This window comes from Myxine glutinosa, chromosome 1 (assembly GCF_964187855.1).
Source record: "Myxine glutinosa chromosome 1, kmMyxGlut1.1, whole genome shotgun sequence".
Classification (NCBI taxonomy): Eukaryota; Metazoa; Chordata; class Myxini; order Myxiniformes; family Myxinidae; genus Myxine; species Myxine glutinosa.
The window spans coordinates 233,854,334-233,874,397 of NC_136261.1; the positions used below are offsets into that span (position 1 = coordinate 233,854,334).

At 44.0% G+C, this 20,064-nt stretch overlaps 1 protein-coding gene across 5 annotated transcripts in view; it reads right to left on the minus strand.

The window, feature by feature from the left end:
- LOC137435054 (voltage-dependent L-type calcium channel subunit beta-1) overlaps positions 1-20,064 on the minus strand; it is a 262,933-nt gene that overhangs the window by 187,514 nt on the left and 55,355 nt on the right. Inside the window, exon 1 of one of the 5 annotated variants that reach the window (XM_078785035.1) lies at positions 157-259. The exons of the other annotated variants lie outside the window; for them this stretch is intronic. Coding sequence (XP_078641161.1) covers positions 157-249 — 93 coding nt within the window. The 5' untranslated portion in view covers positions 250-259. Of the gene's footprint in view, positions 1-156; positions 260-20,064 lie in introns of those variants that run through there. 5 annotated transcript variants of the gene reach the window in all.

A 20,064-nucleotide genomic window follows, 5' to 3' on the forward strand; every position in this document is an offset into this window, starting at 1 on the left:
AGACATGGACAGACAGAGATGGGAAACATGAGAAAGCACAAGACAGAGAGGAAAAAGAAAGACAAGCAATGAGAGAAATATCAGAGATGAGCAAGTAGAGCATCAAGGACCTATGCTATACGCTCTACAGCCTTCCTATAATGAGCTTAATCTTACCGGCTCGATGCATTCACCCGAGCCCGTTGCTAGCATGCCTGCCGCAACGTACTCGGTACCAGGCAGCGAGAGCCTGCCTGAGGGCGGTGGCATTGGCAGCGCGAACCGGATGAGGGAAAGTGGACGGGGTTATGGGTGGGGTGGAGTGGAGCAGGAGGAAAAGATATAGAAGAAGAAGAAGAAAATGTATGGGGCAAGACACATGTATAAAAGGAGATCAAGTTTGCCACGTTCGACCGATTTCATTGCAATGATCACATTTTATCAGCAAAGCTTTCAGTACAAAGTTAAACACAATGCAATAAGTTGTTAAAGTATTGGAATACAGCAGCGACCTGAACATACAACCTTTTATTTACAAACGAGTTCAGAATTTTTAAAAGCAAAAGTTTACATTTTAAAGCTGAGATCATGGCGACAGTAACAGATAAGGAAATTGACGTGTGTTCGAGCATCGAAGGCCATTCGTGTTGTACTTCCCAACAAGAACATTTATTGCAAATTAGTGATCAAGTTAAAAGACTCGAGCAGCTTTTTGCAAAATACGTATGGGATCCCTTTTCTGCTTCCACAATTGTCTTCGTAACAATAATGAACGGCACGTAATTTAACATGTTCACCATCACAGTTACCATCACAACTGGTACTACTGCACTCGGTTGGCAATGGATGAATTTTCTATTTAGATTGCATCCACAATCGTATTCGAATAACAGAATGCACATACAAGTCAGGTGATAGCAAATGTATCCATGCACTTTAGACAACAAAAACGTAACAACAGCGAGAAAAAATTATACTTCATAATAAACATGTAACTCTATCACAAAAACTAGAGGTTCCAGGGAACCTAAACTCAACTGGTCTATATCAATATGGTTAGAATATGCATAATAGAACCACAAACTATATAGTTTATATGTGCTAAAAAATATATGACAAAAATTGATTTTTCAATATGGCCGCCCTGCCACGCCCATTTTTGGGCGTGCAACGCCCAAATGCAATCCCAAACTAGTTTATGTCTTAAAGATGCTGCATGACAAGTTTCATCAAATTTTTAACAATATTTGTGACTTTTAGAGCGTAGACGTCGAATTGTTTACAGACGACAGACAGACAGACAGACAGACGGACGACGGACACTGGGTGTCGACAAAAACTCAGCTGGACATAGTCCAGTTGAGTTAAAAAGACAATCAAATACAGTACACCTTATAAAGTACAGCACAGTGTGATATTGACTGGCCACGACGTATACACTCAAGCAACACCCTCACCAATTAAAAGTATAGTAACAAAGACGTAAAGGCTCATTTACTATCAATGAATCAATCAATCATGGCAATCAATCAATCAATGAAATCACTTTCTTAGAAAGAAAATAATTTCAAAGAACACAAAAACATTGAGATACGGTCAGATTGAGGGGAATTGTAAAGAAGAGAAAGGAAATTATGAGTGGTGGTGCAGAAAATGAATGAGGGGGAAGGCAGAGGATATGGAGGACATAATAAAAGTTCATCTAAATTTATGCTATTTTAGCATACCTGCTATGTAGATAAGTCTCTTAACGCGAATGTCTCCTGATCGATGCAGAGGAAACGCGTTGCTAGGCAGCTACTACAGTAGGAGCAATCTGATGTGAACCTGGCATCAGCCTCCATTGGCTTTGCAAATTGATTATGTGATGTTACATGTGATGTCTGAAACACAATATAGCTGAGGGAGCAGAAATTGCAGTCTACCATGAACGGAGAAACCCCGAGATCTTCACGGCATTCAAAAGACAGATGTTAACGTTACAGCAGCAAGGATGTCAAATTGTTGATGGAGAGAGGAAAAGAGTGATTCCGAAAGTTTGTGAAAATGACCACATTCCAATAATATCTCGAAAGACAAAAGAAAAAAGAAACTAGAGCAATTTGACTGTGTCGCCAATATGCCTCCGCCTAATCCCTGCCATGGCAATGGGTAGATGCCCTCGTTGACTGTCCTAAAAATAATCAAGTTTAATTTAAATCTCTTCAGCTGTTCTCAAGTATCACATTTTTACCAGACACGACAGATTTCACAACAATCGGTGAAGCCGTTTCGGAGAAGGGTTTTTTGTTTTTTATATCGGCTTTCAAGCAAATTTGGATGACAAACCGCGAGACATATGGCATCAAAATGTACACTCTGCATATGTATGGGTGGTAGGGGATCACGTCTGTGAAGTTTCGTGTTGATCGGATAAGGTTCCTTTTTCTATCCAAGATGTCTGCCAAACCACGTCACCTACGACATCATAATTTTCAATGTATATGCAGCAATAGTGTTAGTTGACATTTGTAAAGTTTTGCATCAACAGGGTAAGTGGTTTCTGTGATATAATTATTTAATATTTTCATTCAATCCAATATGGTGGTGTGGTGCTGACCGGACCGACGTGGTGTGGTGTTGACCGGGCTTGCCTATCCGGACGAAGATTGAAGAGCGCGGACAACGTGAAAAAGCCCGACCGAATCGTACAGCGTACAGCGAATCGTACAGAATCGTACAGCCCGACCGAATATCGTCGCTTTGTGGCTGCTTCCGCTGCAGAAATCCAGCGCGGCTTGGGCGATTTTGCCCCTGTTTGAAGAACACCCAGCGAGGCCTTCATCGGGGCCAAGCGAGCGGGGGCGTGTCGGGGCCTGGTTGGCGCCATTGACCGAGTGGTTCGTACCAACCGGAGCTGTTTTCGGATGACGTGCTGATGTCCTTGGACTTCGTGCCAGGCTCTGGGCCGACCGGGCCGACGTGGTGTGGTGCTGACCAGGCCGCCGTTGTGTGGTGCTGACCGGGCCGACGTGGTGTGGTGCTGAACGGGCCGACATGGTGTGGTGCTGACCGGGCCGAAGTGGTGTGGTGCGGACCGGGCCGACGTGGTGTGCTGCCCGGACCGACGTGGTGTTGTGCTGACCGGACCGACGTGGTGTGGTGCTGACCGGGCCCCCGCAGCCGTGGTGCTGACGCCGCCCCCCCCCCTCCCTCCAGAATTTCCATGTTTTAAACGTTACCCGGTCTGTACCCTGGTTTACAATAGGTACACCGTATCCCTGCATGTCGTAAGAGGCGACTAAGAGGGTTGGCGTAAGGAAGGGCATCTGGCCATAAAAACATGGCCTCAAAAAGAGAACCATGACAATTACAGTCACGTGAAAAAGTTTGACTTTTTCAAAGTTTTGACTTTTTCAACATATTTCAACATACAGCTATTTGATCTTCATTTCAACAATATTGACAGATAAAGATGATATAATATAACAAATATCATGAAACATTTACATTTTGTAATCCATTGTATAATTTAAATAAACATAAATGCAAATTTCGCAAGTGGAAAAAGGAAGTACACCCTTGGCTCTAATAGGTGGTATTGCCCCCTTTGGCAGAAACAACCTCAAGTAGGCGTTTCTTATAACTATCTACCAGTCTCTGACATCGACTGGGAGAAATTTTTGCCCACTCCTCCGTGCAGAATTATTTCAGCTGTGTGATGTTTGAGGGGTTTCTTGCATGCACAGCTCGTTTCAAATCCCCCCACAACATCTCGATGGGATTTAGATCCGGGCTTTGACTTGGTCATTCCAGAACCCTCCATTTCTTTCTTTTCAGCCATTCCTTGGTGGATTTACTGCTATGTTTAGGGTCATTGTCATGTTGCAAGGTCCTCCTTCGGTTCAGCTTCAACTTTCCGACAGATGGCCTCACATTATCCTCAAGCACCCTCTGGTACAATGAATAATTCATAGTGGATTCTATGATGGTGAGCTGCCCAGGCCCTGATGCAGCAAAGCTGCCCCAAACCATAATATTTCCACCACCATGCTTTACAGTTGGTATCAGGTTCTTGTGGTCAAATGCTGTCTTTGGTTTTCGCCAAACATGTCTTGTGGTACTGTGGCCAAATAGCTCTACCTTTGACTCATCTGTCCAGAGCACATTGTTCCAAAAGTGCTGGTCTTTGCCTCGGTGTTCATTGGCAAACTTTAGTCTTGCCCTGATGTTCTTTCTGGACAGCAAAGGTTTTCTCCTGGCACCCCTCCCATGTCAATCAAATTTGTGGAGCCTCTTTCTAATGGTAGACTCATGCACTTTGACATCAACAGTGGCAAGAGCTACCTGTCGGTCTGGTGATGACATTCTGGGGTTCTTAGAGACTTCTTTCAGCATCTTGCGGTCTGCTCTCGGGCTGAACTTGCTGGGGCGGCCTGGCCTGAACAAGTTGGCAGTTGTTTGGAATCTTCTCCACTTGTAGATGATCTTCCAGACAGTCGAATGATTGATTTCAAATTGTTTGGAGATCTTTTTAAATCCCTTTCCAGACTCGTAGGCATCTATAACCTTCTTTCTGAAGGCCTCAGAGAGCTCTTTTGATCTAAGCATGGTGACGCCACACACTTCAACAACAAAGAGCAAACCAAACGAAATGTCTAAGGTTTAAAGAAGACAGGTTCCTCCAAGATCCTCTCTAACGATATTCGAATCATTTGCACCTGAGCTGATGCACCCGATTCTAATTTTAGGTATTTGAAGTAGTCATAAATGTAGGGGTGTACTTACTTTTTCCACATGCGAAATTTGCATTTATGTTTATTTAAATCATACAATGGATTCCAAAATGTAAATGTTTCATGATATTTGTTATATTATATCACTTTTATCGATCAATATTGTTCAAATGAAGATCAAATAGCTATATGTTGAAATATGTTGAAAAAGACAAAACTTTACATGGGGTGTACTTACTTTTTCACGTGACTGAACAACTACATATGGGCAGGGTACAGCCCGAATTGGAGATCGGTTTCTGAGGTTTGGGACATGGATTGTAGGGACAATGACAGGGAGATCAGGAGAAGTGGTGGAAGTATTGATCAGAAGAAGAGTGGACATATGTTGTGTGCAAGAGACGAGATGGAAGGGAAGTGGTGTGAGAATGGTGAAGGGTAGGCAGGGACAGAAATATAATTTTGTGTGGCAAGGGTGCCTGGAGGGTGTGAATGGTGTTGGTGTCCTGTTTTCTGAGGAGTTTGTAGACAGTGTGGTGAGTGTGACTAGAGTGAGTGATAGGTTGATGATGGTGAAAATGATGATTGGAAAGCTCTTGGTGAACGTCATCTCGGGATATGCTCCGCAGGTTGGTGGGAGCGATGAAGAGAAGGACAAGTTCTGGCGCGCGATCGAGAAGCTGATAGAAAACGTGAAAGATGAGGAAGTTGTTGTGGTAGGAGGAGACCTAAATGGACATGTGGGAAGGAGTATGGACGGTTTTGAGGGAGTTCATGGGGGTTACGGATATGGTGTGAGAAATGGAGAAGGTGAAAGGATTTTGGAGTTTGCTGATGGAGATGATTTGTTGATTTGTAATACTCAGTTCCAGAAAGAGGAAAATAAGCTTGTTACATACACGTCAGGTGGGTCGACGACAACCGTTGACTACCTGCTGGTGCGTAGGCGAGATAGGGGGCACCTCCGGGACACAAAGGTGATCCCGGGGGAGGAGGCTGTTTCACAGCACCACTTGGTTGTCTGTGACGTAAGGGTGAAAGGTGCGAGGAGAGCTCGGCGGGTGAAGTACCAACCGAGAATGAAGGTGTGGAGGTTGAAAGAGGTTACAGTAAGGGAGGCATTAAAAGAGAGGCTGAGTCGGGTAGAGGATGATGTGGTTGAGCTTGAAAGTGGTTGGATGTCAATGAAAGATAGTCTGTTGGGAGCGGTTGGTGAGGTATGTGGATGGACAAAAGGACCACCGAGGCACTCGGAAACATGGTGGTGGGATGATGAAGTTGGAAAGAGGATTGACGAGAAGACGAAGAAGTTCAAGGAGTGGCAGAAGGCGAAGGGAACGGGAGCAGAAAAAGCAGAGCATGAAAGTTATAAGGCAGCCAAGAAGGCTGCAAAGAAAGAGGTAGCAAAGGCTTAGGAGGCATGTAGGAAAATGTTCGGAGAACGCTTGGATTCGGAAGAGGGTCAGAGAGTGGTATTCAGGGTTGCAAGGGAGATAGCGAAAAAGAGGTGTGATGGGATGGGGGTGAGTTGCTTGAAGGATGAAGTGGGACAAATCGTGGTGGACCCAGATGGAATTAAAGGAAGATGGAAAATATATATGCAAATGCTGTTGAATACAGAGAATGAATGGAATGGCAACATAGAGAGTAACCCCAGTTTTAGGACCAGCAGAGAAGATAACTGAGAAGGAAGTTGAGGAAGCGATAAAAGCAATGAAGAGTAAAAAAGCGGGAGGGCCGACGGGAGTTGTGGGAGATATGTTGAAGGCAGCAGGAAGTTGGGGTGTGAAGGGAATGACAGAGATCTGTAATCTGGTGGTGAAAGAAGGCCGCATTCCAGTGGATTGGGAACTGAGTACCCTCGTCCCTCTATACAAGGGGAAAGGTGACCCTCTGGAGTGTGGCTCGTACCGAGCGATAAAGTTATTGGAGCATGGAATGAAGGTATTGGAAAGGGTGTTGGAGAGGAGGATAAGGAAGAAGGTGAAGATCGACGAAATGCAGTTTGGATTTATGCCAGGAAGAGGAACGATAGACGCGCTCTTTATTGTGAGGCAGTTGCAGGAGAAGTATATGGAGAAGAGGAAGAAGTTGTTTATTGGGTTTGTTGATCTGGAGAAAGCATTCGATAGGGTTCCACGCGAAGTATTGACATGGGCATTGAGGAAGTTAGGAGTGGAGGAATGGTTGATCAGAGTAGTGATGGCAATGTTCAAAAGAGCGCGCACAGCTGTAAGGACGAAGGCCGGGAACAGTGGTGAGTTTGAGGTGAAGGTGGGAGTGCATCAGGGGTCGGTACTAAGTCCACTACTATTTGTAACTGTGATGGAGGTGCTGGCTCAGAACGTAAAGGAGGGTTTACCGTGGGAGTTGTTGTATGCAGATGATCTGGTGTTGATTGCAGAAAGTATGGATGGACTGAAGGAAAAGATAAACAAGTGGAAGGAATGTATGGAGACAAACGGTCTGAAGGTGAATATCGGAAAGACGAAGGTGATGGCAAGTGGTAAAGCATGTGTTGAGGTGGAAAGAACTGGGAAGTGGCCATGTGCTGTGTGCAGGAAGGGTGTCGGAGTGAACTCCATTCAATGTACAATGTGCGCTGAGTGGGTTCATCAAAAATGCAGTGGTCTGAGAGGGTCATTAACCAGTGTGGCAGCTACATTCAAATGTAAGGTGTGCACAGAGGGAGCTGCAGATGGAGGAAATGTTGAGTTGGATCTTGGAGAAGGTGTGAAGCTGGAAGGTGTGAAAACATTTTGCTACCTCGGAGACATGCTGAATGGAGAAGGTGGATCAGACTCGGCAACGGTTGCTCGAGTGAGATGTGCATGGAAGAAGTTTTGGGAACTGAGTGGAGTGCTGATGAGGAGGGGAGTGTCGTTGAAGCTGGAGGGAAAGGTGTATGCTGCATGTGTGAGAAGTGTTATGATTTATGGGAGCGAGACATGGGTCATGAATGTAGAGCAGCAACGAAGACTGGAAAGGGTGGAAATGCGAATGGTTCGGTGGATGTGTGGAGTATCGTTGAGAGAATGAATGAATGAATGAATTGCGAAAGAAGATGGGACTAGAGCCTGTGATTGATGCTGTGAAGAGGAACAGGTTGAGAGTTTGGTCATGTGTTGCGGAAGGATGAAAGTGACTGGTTGAGAAGAGTGATGAAAATGAATGTAGAAGGAAGTAGAGGACGGGGAAGACCGAGAAAGACTTGGCTAAAGATGGTGGAAGAAGAAATGCGGGCAAGAGGGTTAACAAGGAGAGATGCAGGAAATAGGGCAAAATGGAGAAGATTGTCATGGGGGCCGCAAGGCTAACCCCCGCTCTAGCAGGGAAAATGGCCTTAAAATGCATGTTGTTGTTGTTGTAATCCAATATGGCTGCCACACCATGTGAGCGATGACGTTTCTGTGATCAACTTTTAATCACCATGTCTAGTCAATGACACACGTAAAGTCTCAAGTCAATTGCTTCGGTGGTTTGGGAGAAGTTGTTTTTTTTAAGGTTTGATGTTAATCCAATATGGCTGCCAAACCATGTGACCTATGACGTCACAAATTTAACATTTCAATATAAATGGGTCATAGATAATGTGCATGTAATTTCAGATTTTTAGGATAAGGCATTCCATTAAAACATTTATGGCTGGTATACCATTTCTCCGATGAAGTCAACATTATCATGCTTTTGTTCCCTATGGTGAGGCACTTGACAATGTGCCAGATTTTTTTTTTTAAATTCCATTCAGCGGTTTCTGAGAAATATTTTTTAATCATTTGTGTTTAATCCAAGATGGCTGCCATACCATGTGACCTATGAAATCCTAATTATCATAAAAACATTCTACATGGGTGTCGCACCTACCCTGAAAGTTTTGTCTCAATCGGAAATGTGGTTGCTGAGAAAAACGAGGTTTAGCCCATGCGGACGGACATACGTATGTACGTACAGATGGAAGGACGGACAGACAGACAACCTGAAAACATTATGCCTCCAGCCACCTTCGGGGGCAAAGGCATAAAAACACATTTGCAAACCAGCTCACATTCATTTTCACTCTAGACGGGTCAATATATGAAAAATAAGGGCCTAACCCCAAAAAAAATTATAATAAAGGTTTTTTTGTTTTAGGTGTATCATTAGGTTGTACTAGACCCCTGAAAAAAAGTTTACCAAAATTTGACTCCGGGAAAGTGGTTAATTAGCATATTTTCAAAATGGCACCCCCAAAATTTTCAATGTACAGAAAAAAAAATTCTTGTTCAATTTAGACCCTATAAATGTATTACAAATAGATAGAAACATGGTTGCTTTACCTAATGAACACATCAGAAAATTTCTATGACGTCATTGTGACGTCATAATGACGTTGCTGTCTCAATTACGTCATATGATATCATGAATCATTACTGTTTTTCCTTACTACCAAGACTTAAATAAATATTTTTTGTTTCAGGATTTGAAAATGGATAACGGAGAGCTTGACGAAGACGTCTGCCCAATTTTCAAAGCGAGTTTGGAAGACGCCAAGGACACTGATGTTTCCAAACTTTCAAGGAAGGGTGTTGAAAAAATCAACAAATCAAGCCAAGAAAGGGGTTGTGATGATGTTGTCGCAAGACCAAACCAACGAGTACACAAGAAATGTCGATCCTCGTGGACAAATGAAAAAGCAATCAAACAGGCTTTAAAACGTTCTTCTGAATCATCATCACCTGTAAAGAAGAAGAGCCGCCGTATTAGCTTAGGGCCATATGACCCTAAAAAGGACTGCCTCTTCTGTGGCCATGAAATTTCTAAGGGTACTCATGGACATGATGAAAGTGCCGGTAAGATTCTCACTGACTGTTTCCCTCAGACGATAGTTAAACATTGCAAAGAAAGCCACGATGATTGGGCGCATATTGTTCAGGGTCGAATTGAATATCTTGGTACAAATTTGCAAGCTTCTGACTGTGTTTACCATAAACGCTGCAATACCTACTTTCGATTGGGGCAGGAAATGCCAGACCAGTTTCGATCAGAGGCAGTGCAAAAACCAAAACACATCGGGCGGCCCACAAACGAGGACCAGCGACAAGCATTTGTGACAGTTTGTGAATATTTGGAAAGCAATGATGAAGAACAAATTACGATATCTGAACTTGTGAGCAAAATGGGTGAATACTTACTTGAAGAAGACTCTGTGCCATATGGAAGTCAATATTTGAAGCAAAAACTGATAGAACGCTACAATGATTCTATATGCATAGCGGAAGTAGAAGGGCTTCAGGATATAGTGACGATGAGGGGGAAAACTGCAAAAATACTTCGTACCTATTTCGAGACTTCAAAAGATGGTGATTCCGAAAGTCAGAAACGTGCAATCATTGCTACAGCTGCCAAGCTCCTGAAGTGCGATATCAAGACTGAAATCCCATCAGTCACTGATCGATATCCTTCTTCGCAGAGCCTCAAACTAGACACTACATTAGATTACTTGCCGATTTCACTGCGTACCATGTTGAATAAACTGTTTGTGGGGACAGATAAAGATGAAAAAGTTGCTGCTATCGGGCAGTCAATAATACAAGGTGTTCGCCCGCGGGCACTTGTAGTGCCACTTCAAATAGGACTTGCTACTCAGCTACACCATGTCTATAAGTCACGATTTCTCATTGACACCTTGTCTGTGATGGGGTTTAGCTCTTCTTATGGGGAGGTGCAGAGATTCTTGCAAAATGCTGCTGATGTGGTTGCACCAGAGTTACTTGGGAAAGGATCATCTGGTACAGTATTATTCGCTGCTGATAATGTTGACCACAATATCATAACTCTGGATGGAAAAGGAACCTTCCATGGAATGGGAATGGTGGCAGCAACAACACCAGGACAGGTGACAACCCATGTTGTCAATAGGAAAAACGTTTCCAAATTGAATGTGAAAGAAATGTCACGGGTTGATATCATTGATTATCGCTTCTCCACATTTGCACGTCGTAACATTATGTTTGAAAAACTTCCAGAACTTCACTGTCCTGTCCCAGTTGTAGACATTCTATGGGAGCTCTCATTCTGTTTCCACATGGACACACCCAACTGGCAGGGAATGATGAACATAGTTCATAGCGTATCTGACCACCCTGGAAAATCATCTGTCACATTCCTACCAATGATCGACATGTATCCAAGTGAGCCAACTTGCATACTCTCCACACTTAGTTTCATTTGTGACCTAGCAGCGAAACACAAGATTGCGCCAATCGTGACATTCGACCAACCCTTGTTCTTTAAGGCCTCGGAAATAATCTACAATTCACCAGAGTGGAGCCACCTGAAGAACATTACGTTGATGTTAGGAAGTTTCCATACGTTGATGAACGTGCTCGGTGCTATTGGCACACTTATGCAAGGTTCGGGTCTGACGGACAGCCTCGAAACTGTTTATGGTGACAATGCAGTAAAGCATATGATTGGTGGTAAAGCTGTGCAGAGAGCATTGCGGGGCCATCTCTTGGTTGAAAAATGCTTGAATGGAATGCTGGTCTGTGAAATGATGGAAAGCGATCCCGAGTTCGCTAATTCAGTGAAGACGTGTGAGGACATGTACAACTCGTTGTTAGAAGGCAAGACCACATTAGAAACAGTAGCTACCTCGGAGAAAAACGCAAAACTTCAGCAAACACTTGACAAAAAGAAACTTGAGTTGTCTGACCAATCCAGGACAAGTAAGCTTTGGGTTGCTTACATGAACATGGTAAAAAGTGCAAGAATGCTTTTGATGGCAGATCGAATGGGCTCATGGGAAAGACATCTTAGTGCTGTTGCCGAATGTTTGCCAATATTTGCTGCAACAGGACACTACAATTACCTAAAATCAGCACACTTGTACTTGCAAAACATGCAAAACCTTGAAACAAAGGATCCTGCTGTATTCAGGAAATTTCAAGATGGATTCCATGTAATCAGGCGTTCAGACAAATTCTGGGCTGGCCTGGGTTCCGACCTTGTGATTGAGCAGACCTTGATGCGCTCGCTAAAGTCAACCGGTGGCTTGACACGGGGAAGTGGGATGAGTGAAGAGCAGCGAGCCTTGTGGGTGTTATCATCACCGGTTTGTTCTGAGTACAATCATGCGATGGGGGACTTCAACAAGCGTGCCTTTTCAACGAGTGTGCAACATAAGGATATGAGTGGAGCAAGGATGAAGAGAGATCAGGCCGACCTTGCAAAAATCAAAGAAAAGCTCGAATCATGCAGTCCATTCTCTGCTGATCCAACATTAAGGAACATCATCACAGGAGTGGTTGCACAGGATGGCGTAAATGTTGACGACTATCAGAAAGTCGGGAGACAAATCATAGACAAAATGGAGGGTCAGCCAATTTTCACGTATGCAAGCAAACGAAAGGATAAAGTGAAAACATTAGGCGATTCATGCTCAGTGAAAGTTTCGCAAGACAGATCTATTGATCCTGCCTTACTGTTTCAGAGACTTCTTGTCATTTCCAATGCAGGCGACTGTTCTTTAGAGGAGGTTCTAGAGTATGAACTTAGTCCATTTCCCCCAGCCTTGTTCGAGGCAAGCTACATCATGAGGAAGCCAGAAAAAACACAACTTGCTAAAGCAATAGATGACTATGCCTGTAGCCTGTCAGATGAGGCTGTTACGAACGAAGTGCCACAGACCGAGAGCTATGTCCTAGACGGTGGTTCCCTCATGCATCGCGTACAGTGGACAAAAGGAAGCACATACGGTGCAATTGCGGACTGTTACGTTGACTTCACCTTACGCAATTATGGAATGGCGACAGTCGTTTTTGACGGATATCATGATCAACCATCAGTGAAGGACAGTACCCACCAGCACCGTCAGCAGAAAAACCATCCAAAAGTGAGCTTCACTCCAACAACTGTGTTCACAGGAAAGAAGGAGGACTTCCTGTCTCAAGGTAGCAATAAGCAAGGGCTCATCAATATGATAAGCGACAGACTCCGCGAGAAAGGCTGCACAGTAATAAATGCCGAAGGGGATGCCGATTATGATATTGTTCAGGCAGCTATTGCAGTTTCTGAATACAAGACCACGACCCTAATCGGAGAGGATACAGACCTGTTGATCCTTCTCCTCCATCATATGGACAGTCAGAAGAAAACTCTGTATTTTCGCTCAGACAAGAAGTCAAAAGATCAGAGGGTGTACAACATCAACACACTAAAGGAGTGCCTTGGACAACAGTTATGTTCTCAGTTGCTGTTTATCCACGCGTTGACGGGATGTGATACAACATCGCGGGTTTTCGGGATGGGAAAGAAAACATTCTTTGAGAAAGTTGCCAAAGGGGATGAACAGTTAAAATCCTGTGCACTTGCTTTTACCAAACCTGGCCAGACAGCGGACACAATAGAACAGCATGGTAACCAGTCGATGGTTTTACTGTTTTCCGGAAAGCAAACGGATTATCTTGCTTCTTTGCGACATTCGGTGTTTAAAAAGAAAGTGGTTTCAGCATCATCCTTTGTTGCGCCTGCTAGACTCCCACCAACTGTATCTGCGACAAAATTCCATTCCCTGCGTGCGTACTATCAAATAATGACATGGCTAGGACTTGAGAGCAATTTGGATGCCACTGACTGGGGTTGGAAAATTGAGGACAATCAATTCGCACCAGTTATGACCGCAAAAAACCCTGCGCCGGACAATTTGTTAAAGATTGTGCATTGCAATTGCACGACCGCTTGCACAACACAGCGCTGTACATGTAGGAGGTACGGTTTACCTTGCACCTCTGCTTGTGGAGAATGCCAACTTGAATCCTGTGAAAACCCAAACAACGTTCGTCCAATGGATCAAGATGACACAGAAGACAGTGACGATGATGACTAATGGTATGTGACAGTCATAACTTAAAGGCTCTTAGTGGTTTCTGACATTCAGTGTGTTATGGACGAGTTTGATTTCATTGCCTATTTCTGTAAGGACAACCAGCTGACATGATATTTCCCTTCATATGGTCATACGGTGATGCAGGGATTTGTTCCTAGGTTGCATGGTGTCATGACGTCACTACCAATAACCATGTATTATTCACAGACCTTTCAGAAAATACTGTATTGTATAGGCAGATCAAATTTTCAAAAAAAAAATTTCACAAAGTGTGTATTTGTTGAAAAAATTTGATAAAAATGCATGTATTATTCATTGTCGTCATCATTGACGTCATAATGACGTCATAGAAGTTTTCTGATGTGTTCATTATGTAAACCAACCATGTTTCTATCTATTTGTAATACATTTATAGGGTCTAATTTGAATTATAAAAAAGTTTCCTGTACATTGAAAATTTTGGGGGGGTGCCATTTTGAAAATATGCTAATTAACCACTTTCCCGGAGTCAAATTTTGGTAAACTTTTTTTCAGGGGTCTAGTACAACCTAATGATACACCTAAAACAAAAAAACCTTTATTATAAATTTTTTTGGGGTCAAACCTTACATTGACCCGACTACTCGTACAATGGAAATAACTTTGCAACAAATAAACTTTTACACACAGACGATTAAATAACTCATCATCAACATCAAGAATCAAACTATGGGTGCAGTGGTGAAGGACTAGCAGGATATGCACATACTGAGCTATTGTTTAGCATGGCTTTGAATCTCGGCTGGCCCAGCTATAAACCGTCATCAGGTTCATGGCAGGCAAGGTGATTCATCAATGTGTGCGCTGTCCCTCGGATGTACGTTCATCTGGGCGTCCCGTCTGCCGGGATCACTTGGTGGACATTGAAGATCCCATAGTCTCCTTTGTGAAGCGTAGGTGAGCTATCGCCAGCACTCCAGCCAAATCCCAAATTCCTGCCCTGATTTCATGTGTCAGAGTGGTGACCTGTTGAGGATTGTAACCCAAGCCAAGAAACTGCTTTGGCAGAACTGACGCTCTGCATAGAGCATGGTACATGATTGTAGTGATGAAAAGAACTGATATTGACTGGAGGAAAGCAATGTGATCAAGAGGCAATTCCAACCTTTTGCCTGAGTTAGAGGTTTTGAAAACTAAAACCTTGCATGAAATCATCACTCTTCTTGTATGATTACAACTACCAAGGCTACTGGTGGTACAGTTTCATGGATGGTGGTATAGCTTACAATTACCAATGGTTATAAACCTACCAAAGTTGCTGGTTACAACATCACCAGACCCGGTGGCATAATGGCCATAATGGAGCATTTACTAGGAATCGGGTAGGCCGGTGACTAGAACTACTGCCGTGTCATACCAAAAACTAAAATCGGTGCTTGTAGCTTTCCTTCTTTGATGCTCAGCACGTGAAAAGGATGAAACACAAACAACTATATGGTGTCCACCATTGTGCAGGCTTGATGGGCTTAATGGTCTCCTCTTGCATTGAAGTTCCTTGTAAGGGCTGCTGGCTAGATTTAACCTATGGTTAGATTTAACCTACAGTTAGATTTAACCTAAGGTTAGATTTAACCTGTGGTTAAATTTAACCTATGGTTAGGTTTAACCGAAGCATGAGGCGACCATTGGGCCCACCAAGGCCTGCTCGAGTGTTGCCAACTTATGGTTGTTTGTCTGTGCTCTATCCTTGTCTACTCTATCGCAGAAAAGTTGATGACCTCTGTTTTGACCGTTTCTCCGTAAAAGGATTATGGTGTCATATTGTGGTGTCATTCCTACCAATTGTTTGGTTCTTTTTCCATCTTGACATGTTTTTAACGTTTTTTTATCTGACTTGACAGACTTCTAATTAAATCTTGGATGCTTGGGTCTCTATTTCCCAGCAGACTTGAACATTGACAGAACGACCACCTGTGTCATAAAGACCTTTCTTGGTGGTCGTAACATCGGTCTTTATATACACGTTTGACTGTATTTAAATAAAAGTAAAAATGCCCGAATATGCACTCACAAGTTGCCCTTTCAATGGTTTTGACTTTGGGCTCTCTCAATATCATTCAACTCTCAGTAAGCTGAATAGATAATATAAATCTGAACAGAAAATCCTATTTGCTGATGACCACCCACTGCCGTGACATCCCTCATCCTGGAGACAGGCAGTCTGGAGCCTCTTCCCCCTCTTCAGACCTTCATAAAAATCACAAGCTGGTCAAACACTTGGAATGTCTTTCAATCCAAACAAATCTCACACTGACACTGTCTCTCTCTCTCTCTGAAAGGACCAGCTGGCAACCCTCACTACCCCCGAGCCCATCTACTTTCTCAACAATCCTCTTGAGGAAGTTCAGTCACTTAAACTCCTGGGTCTCACTATCAGTCATATTCTTTATTGGGCAAACCACATTTCAAAATTGGCCTTCAAAAACCAGCCGCAAACTAGGCAATCCTCCATCGTACAAAGTCCTTCCGTGGCAGACCTGAGCTCCTATCCACCAACAAGGCGTTCATCTACAACTTGATGGAGTATTTCTCTCCCTGCTGGCTTGGCTCCCCTGCCTCACATCTTGCTCAACTGGACACCAATGGAAACAAAGGCCTTCAAGATCGTCTCCAATCCAAAACCATGATCTTTTGTATCCTCGTTAACCCCACCCCAAGCCGTCCTCCTTCCAAATGTCCAGTTTTCCCTCCTGAGAGTTTCCTTCTGTATCCATCTCATCCATGTGTCCTCTCCTTACCACATTTCTCCCCACACGCATTGTTTGTCCAAATCTCCCTCTACCTTAGCCTTCAAACTTTGCTGTTTGTGTTTCCACCAACCCCTCTCTCAACTGTCCCTTTTGGCCTGTTACGTCCTGATCCATTCAGTGTACCAGCTCTTCTTCATGTATGAGCGGGAGCAGTGCTTCTGGCGATAGTAGCCTTGACTATGTACACGAAGAAGAAGAAGAAGAGGAGGAAGAAGTAGAAGCAGAAGAAGAAGAAGCATCACAAATGATATGTAGCCATCAAATTTATAAGTTCACTGTGAATCATAACCAGTAGCCAGTAGCTTCATAAAATAATAAGCAGACTAGCCATACATGCAGATAGAAGGAAATGTAAACTTGAAGGAGGATAAAGACGTGTGGTGCTGGATGGATAAACTGACAGAGCGCTTTGCTCGCTCTCGAAAGCCATTTGGCTAGGGGACATTGGAGATTTATTGCCAGAGCGTACTGTTGCAATTTTCTGCCAAGATATCTATTTCGGCAGTCTCTGATAACTTGATAGCTTCACATCTTGAAGTAGCCCCAACATCATGGCACAAGAACATTTTCTCATTCAAATTGCGTACAATTTGGGCTACCATAACCAAGTGGACAGCTTGTTGCCACTCGCCTATATGAGTACCTATTTGTCATGAAATTGCAAATAAATCGGAGCATTGGATCATTACTGAGGATCACTTGATCTATAGTGGATACTGGATAAAGTTCTCAACCTCGGGTTATTCTTCAGAATGAAACAGATCAAAAAATAAAGGCCTGGAGATGATCACACGCCATTTTTGAATAAGATATTGCCTGTAGTGTGAGCTTACGTTGCTGCCAATGTTGTGCTGTTTAATCTGTTATTAATGAGTCTTCAAAGCAAAACAACTGGCCTACCAGCCTGGTTTTAAATTGTTCATTTCCTTGCTGCGATCTGCTGCCATCCTCACGCATTAAACCATTCCTTCTCATACAACAACAACAACAACAACAACAACAACAACAACAACAACATGCATCTTAAGGCCATTTTCCCTGCTAGAGTGGGGGTTGGCCTTGCGGTCCCCATGACAATCTTCTCCATTTTGCCCCATTTTCTGCATCTCTCCTTGTTAACCCCTTTGCCCGCATTTCTTCTTCCACCATCTTTAGCTAGGTCTTTCTCGATCTTCCCCGTCCTCTACTTCCTTCTACATTCATTTCCATCACTCTTCTCAACCAGTCACTTTCATCCTTCCTCAACACATGACCAAACCATCTCAACCTGTTCCTCTTCACAGCATCAATCACAGGCTCTATTCCCATCATCTTTCGCAATTCATCATTTGTCTTCCTCTCTCTCAACGATACTCCACACATCCACCGAACCATTCGCATTTCCACTCTTTCCAGCCTCCGTTGCTGCTCTATGTTCATTACCCATGTCTCGCTCCCATAAATCATAACACTTCTCACACATGCAGCATACACCTTTCCCTTCAGCTTCAACGATACCCCCCTCCTCATCAGCACACCACTCAGTTCCCGAAACTTCTTCCATGCACATCTCACTCGAGCAACCGTTGCAGAGTCTGATCCACCTTCTCCATTCAGCATGTCTCCGAGGTATCAAAATGTTTTCACACCTTCCAGCTTCACACCATCTCCAAGATCCAACTCAGCATTTCCTCCATCTGCAGCTCCCTCTGTGCACACATTACATTTGAATGTAGCTGCCACACTGGTTAATGAACCTCTCAGACCACTACATTTTTGATGAAACAACTCAGCGCACATTGTACATTGCATGGAGTTCACTCCGACACCCTTCCTACACACAGCACAGGGCCACTTCCCAGTTCTTTCCACCTCACCACATGCTTTACCACTTGCCATCACCTTCGTCTTTCCTATATTCACCTTCAGATCTTTTGTCTCCATACATTCCTTCCACTTGTTCATCTTTTCCTTCAATCCATCCATACTTTCCGCAATCAATTCCAGATCATCTGCATACAACAACTCCCACGGTAAACCCTCCTTTACGTTCTGAGCCAGCACCTCCATCACAGCTACAAATAGTAGTGGACTTAGTACCGACCCCTGATGCACTCCCACCTTCACCTCAAACTCACCACTGTTCCCGTCCTTCGTCCTTACAGCTGTGCACGCTCTTTTGTATATTGCCATCACTACTCTGATCAACCATTCCTCCACTCCGAACTTCCTCAATGCCCATGTCAATACTTCGCGTTGAACCCTATCGAATGCTTTCTCCAGATCAACAAACCGAAGAAACAACTTCTTCCTCTTCTCCATGTACTTCTCCTGCAACTGCCTCACAATAAAGAGCGCGCCTGTCGTTACTCTTCCTGGCATAAATCCAAACTGCATTTCGTCGATCTTCACTTTCTTCCTTAACCTCCTCTCCAACACCCTTTCCAATACCTTCATTACATGCTCCAATAACTTTATCACTCGGTACGAGCCACACTCCAGAGGGTCACCTTTCCCCTTGTATAGAGGGACGAGGGTACTCAGTTCATGTTCTTCTCATGTTCTAGAGAATTCCGAGGAGGGGTATTGGGGGATGGGCGGATCGGGGGGGGAGGGAAGGGTGTTGTGTTGCACAAATGCACAGTTCCAAATGCTTGGTCAATTCTGACACCACAATTGATCCCCTTCAACAACAACAACAACATGCATTTTAAAGGCCATTTTCCCTGCTAGAGCGGGGGTTAGCCTTGCGGTCACCATGACAATCTTCTCCATTTTGCCCTATTTTCTGCATCTCTCCTTGTTAACCCCCTTGCCCGCATTTCTTCTTCCACCATCTTTAGCCAAGTCTTTCTCGGTCTTCCCTGTCTTCTACTTCCTTCTACATTCATTTCCATCGCTCTTCTCAACCAGTCACTTTCATCCTTCCTCAACACATGACCAAACCATCTCAACCTGTTCCTCTTCACAGCATCAATCACAGGCTCTATTCCCATCATCTTTCGCAATTCATCATTTGTCTTCCTCTCTCTCAACGATACTCCGCACATCGGTCGAACCATTCGCATTTCCACCCTTTCTAACCTTCGTTGCTGCTCTACGTTCATTACTCATGTCTCGCTCCCATAAATCATAACACTTCTCACACATGCAGCATACACCTTTCCCTTCAGCTTCAACGACACTCCCCTCATCATCAGCACGCCACTCAATTCCCGAAACTTCTTCCATGCACATCTCACTCGAGCAACCGTTGCCGAGTCTGATCCACCTTCTCCATTCAGCATGTCTCCGAGGTAGCAAAATGTTTTCACACCTTCCAGCTTCACGCCGTCTCCAAGATCCAACTCAACATTTCCTCCATCTGCAGCTCCCTCTGTGCACATCTTACATTTGAATGTAGCTGCCACACTGGTTAATGACCCTCTCAGACCACTACATTTTTGATGAACCCACTCAGCGCACATTGTACACTGAATGGAGTTCACTCCGACACCCTTCCTACACACAGCACAGAGCCACTTCCCAGTTCTTTCCACCTCACCACATGCTTTACCACTTGCCATCACCTTCGTCTTTCCGATATTCACCTTCAGACCTTTTGTCTCCATACATTCCTTCCACGTGTTCATCTTTTCCTTCAGTCCATCCATACTTTCCGCAATCAACACCAGATCATCTGCATACAACAACTCCCACGGTAAACCCTCCTTTACGTTCTGAGCCAGCACCTCCA